Here is a 3230-nt window from a genome sequence, read left to right as displayed (position 1 = left end):
GTGCAAGGAAAGTCCTCATGCCGCATCCACGAGACCAACCACGGGGCAGCTGGATCAGCCAGGCTGGGTGCTGGGCAGTGGCATGAAGCGATGCTCAGCATGGGGCTCCCTTGCATTGGGGTCTTTACTCTGGGCCAGGGACATCCCTGCTAGAAAAGGAGCAGTGACCCAATGCTGCTCACGCCATCTGTGACCTTGACCCACGGCAGTGATGGCCCAGGCTGTGCTGATCCCTCCTTCTCTCTCCCAGCACCTCACCTTCCCCCTGCTGTCAGTCACCCTCCTGGTGTCCTTCGGTTCCTCCATGCTCTATGGCTACAACCTGGCCGTGGTGAACTCACCGGCGGTGGTAAGGGACGGGCAGCATCTCCGGGAGCAGAGGAAGGGCTCTGCATTCCTCCCTGGCAGAGTGGAGGGACTGCTGCCCAGCAGCCCCACATCAGAATGCTGGTTATTTCCCTTGGGCAGTCACCCACAGACAGCAGCTTGGGGAGAGGGACAGCATGGGAGGGACATGGGAGCCTGTGGTCATGTTCTCCCCCCTGCTGGTCCCCCTTGAAGGCAGGGACTGGGGAAAGCTGCCCACAACCACCTTGTTTCAGCTCCAACTCTGCCTGTGGCATGTCTAAGTTGTCCTTAAAACTCTCTGAGGCTGGCTGAGCAACCAGCCCAGCACATCCCAGTCATCCCCAGTGACGTCCTGTCTTGCATCTCTTACAAGGCTAAATGTTAAGGCCGTGGCATTATCCCTATGGGGCCTGTCTTCCCTCATCTTCCCCATCCTTCTGTACATGTGGGGCCCCTGTGTCTCTCTCTGCCCTGCAGCACATAAAGGCTTTCTACAATGCCACATGGTCCCGGCGGTATGGGCATGGGCTGGCACCTGGCCCCCTGACCCTCCTCTACTCCTTGACCGTCTCCATCTTTGCCCTGGGCGGGCTGGTGGGCTCCTTGCTGGTGGGGGTACTGGTGGAACGGTATGGCAGGTAAGAGGATGGCGTGGTACAGGGTGGTCAAGGGATGGGATCAGGCTGGAGAAGCTGCCCTGCTCCTCTTGTTCCCTGCCTAGGAATGGCGCGCTAAGCCGCAGTGCTCTCCTAGTCCTCCTGGCTGGTGGCTTCATGGGCTTCAGCCGGGAGTTGGGGTCCCCTGAGATGGTGATTATTGGCCGCTCCATCATGGGACTCCACTCAGGTAGGTGCTGCCTGGTCTGTGGGACCTTCCTCGTGGGCCAGTCTGCTACAGCCCATTGCTGGGGGCTGGAGAAAATTTCATATTCCCCATAGCCACAGACTCTGCAATGGGGGTCCCCATGGGGCAGACAGGACCACCTCCCTGGCCATGGGGTTCTCACTGTGGATGGTGCTGGGCATGGGAGAAGATACACTGAGGGTCTGGCTGGGCACCCTTCTCTCCACTGCCTTTCCCATCCCAATCCTTCCTGTTCTTCCCAGGTATCTGCCTTAGTGTGGTGCCCCTCTACCTGGGAGAAATTGCCCCTAAGAACCTGCGGGGTTTCCTGGGCCTCATGCCCAGCATCTTCATTTGCCTGGGGGTTTTCTCCGCGCAGGTCCTGGGCCTCCCAGAGCTGCTGGGCAAGGTGAGCACAATACTCAATTCCCCACACACTGAACGCTGCTGTGCCCTTCCTGTGACACATCTCCTTCTACTGCTCTCAGGACAGGTTCTGGCCCCATTTCCTGTCAGTGGTGGTTGTTCCTGCCTCCCTCCAGCTGCTGCTGCTGCACTGCTTCCCAGAGAGCCCACGGTACCTTCTGATAGAGAGGAACGACATCTGTGGGGCCACCAAGGGTGAGGGTGTGTCCTGGGGGAGACTGGCTCCAGGCAGTGCTGGGCACTGACCCAAGGTCTCCCAAGATCAAGGTGCATCCTCATAGCATCCTTCCGCACCCAGACAGGACAGCCCACCATAGTCCTCACAGCTCAGCCTTTCTGCCCCACCCAGTTGAGCCACAGCATTTCCATGGTGCCCGTCATCATGGTGTGAGGCATCTCCTCAGTTCCTATGGATGCTCAGCCCCATAGGCCAAGGAGATCCCCTGGGGACATGTGCCTGTGACCCCCACTCTCCCCTCAGCTCTGCGCCGGTTCCTGGGGACACACGACGTGCGGAATGTGATCAAGGAGATGAAGGAGGAGCAGCAGTCACTTTCGTCCATGGAGATGGTCTCTGTCTGGCAGCTGCTGTGGGACCGCTCCGTCCGCTGGCAAACCCTTTCGGTGGCAGTGGTGAATGCTGGCATGCAGCTCTCGGGGATTGATGCCGTAAGCCCAGCAGGGTCCTCGCCCCGGGACCTGGCTCTGCAGTGGCTGAGCTGAGACCTGGCCACTCATTTCAAGTGCCCCATGGGTCCGTCCCCCGGGCTCACAATAAGTCCCCTCCTCAGCAGATCTGGTTTTACACCAACACCATCTTCGAGAACGCCGGGATCCCTGTATCCCAGATCCCCTACACCACCGTGGGCACCGGTGCCATTGAAGTTGTCGCTGGGCTGATTGGGGTGAGTGATGGACAGACGGGTGGATGCACCCCCTCAGCACCAGAGCCTTGTCACCAGCTCCCAGCACCAACAAATGGGGTGGGGCTGGTTGGACCCCAGATGCTGTCTGTGCCACAGCACAGCCCCTTTGCTGGGGGACAGAGAGTTTGGCAGGGAGATGGGGTGGGGAGGTGGGATGAGAGGGGCTCAGTTTGTGGGGTCACATCTAGGAGGGGTGGGAGAATTTTGGGGTAAGTGGTAGCAGGGAAGCTGGGGGGAGACGCCAGGTAAGGAGCAGGTTGCGGGTGAAGAAGTGGGCTAAGCAGTTACTTGTGGTCTCCTGATTTCATTGTCACTCCGTAACAGAGCCACGTGTCCCCAGCTGCTCCCCCCAGCCAAGCCCTGGCCTGGCCTCAGGCTAGCAGCCCTGGCCCCCCCAGCCAGGCCTCATTTAGCTGGAGAGTTAGCACTGGGCCAGGCAGATTTATGGCCCTCGTCCCATCTGCGAGTGTCACCGGGGGCCAGCCCGCGCCACCCGGCACTAAATCTGCTCTCTGACAATTAGAGAGACAGATCGGGGGTGGCTGCTCCCAGAAAACTGGGGCTTGGCGGGGGGGGCTGCTCCCTTCTCCCCATAGCTCAACCCATGGCAGAATGGGGCTCCCTGGTCACCCCCCTGCCCCTCTGAAGGGTGCCTCCTTCTCTCCTCTCCTGGCTGTGGGGCTGCCC

At 60.2% G+C, this 3230-nt stretch overlaps 1 protein-coding gene across 1 annotated transcript in view; it reads left to right on the top strand.

Moving 5' to 3' along the window:
• The first annotated feature begins 211 nt into the window (after positions 1-211).
• The window catches only part of LOC104495377 (solute carrier family 2, facilitated glucose transporter member 9-like), a 6599-nt gene continuing 3580 nt past the window's right edge, over positions 212-3230 (top strand). Inside the window, exons 1-7 of the mRNA XM_010138340.1 lie at positions 212-349; positions 826-986; positions 1070-1194; positions 1455-1600; positions 1680-1812; positions 2099-2286; positions 2412-2522. Of these exons, the coding sequence (XP_010136642.1) occupies positions 212-349; positions 826-986; positions 1070-1194; positions 1455-1600; positions 1680-1812; positions 2099-2286; positions 2412-2522 (1002 nt within the window). The remainder of the gene's footprint in view (positions 350-825; positions 987-1069; positions 1195-1454; positions 1601-1679; positions 1813-2098; positions 2287-2411; positions 2523-3230) is intronic.

The sequence above is a fragment of the Buceros rhinoceros genome, unplaced genomic scaffold (assembly GCF_000710305.1).
Source record: "Buceros rhinoceros silvestris isolate BGI_N320 unplaced genomic scaffold, ASM71030v1 scaffold4456, whole genome shotgun sequence".
NCBI classification, from domain to species: domain Eukaryota; kingdom Metazoa; phylum Chordata; class Aves; order Bucerotiformes; family Bucerotidae; genus Buceros; species Buceros rhinoceros.
Note: the sequence above shows the minus strand (reverse complement) of the source record. Positions and strands in the feature narration are given on the sequence as shown.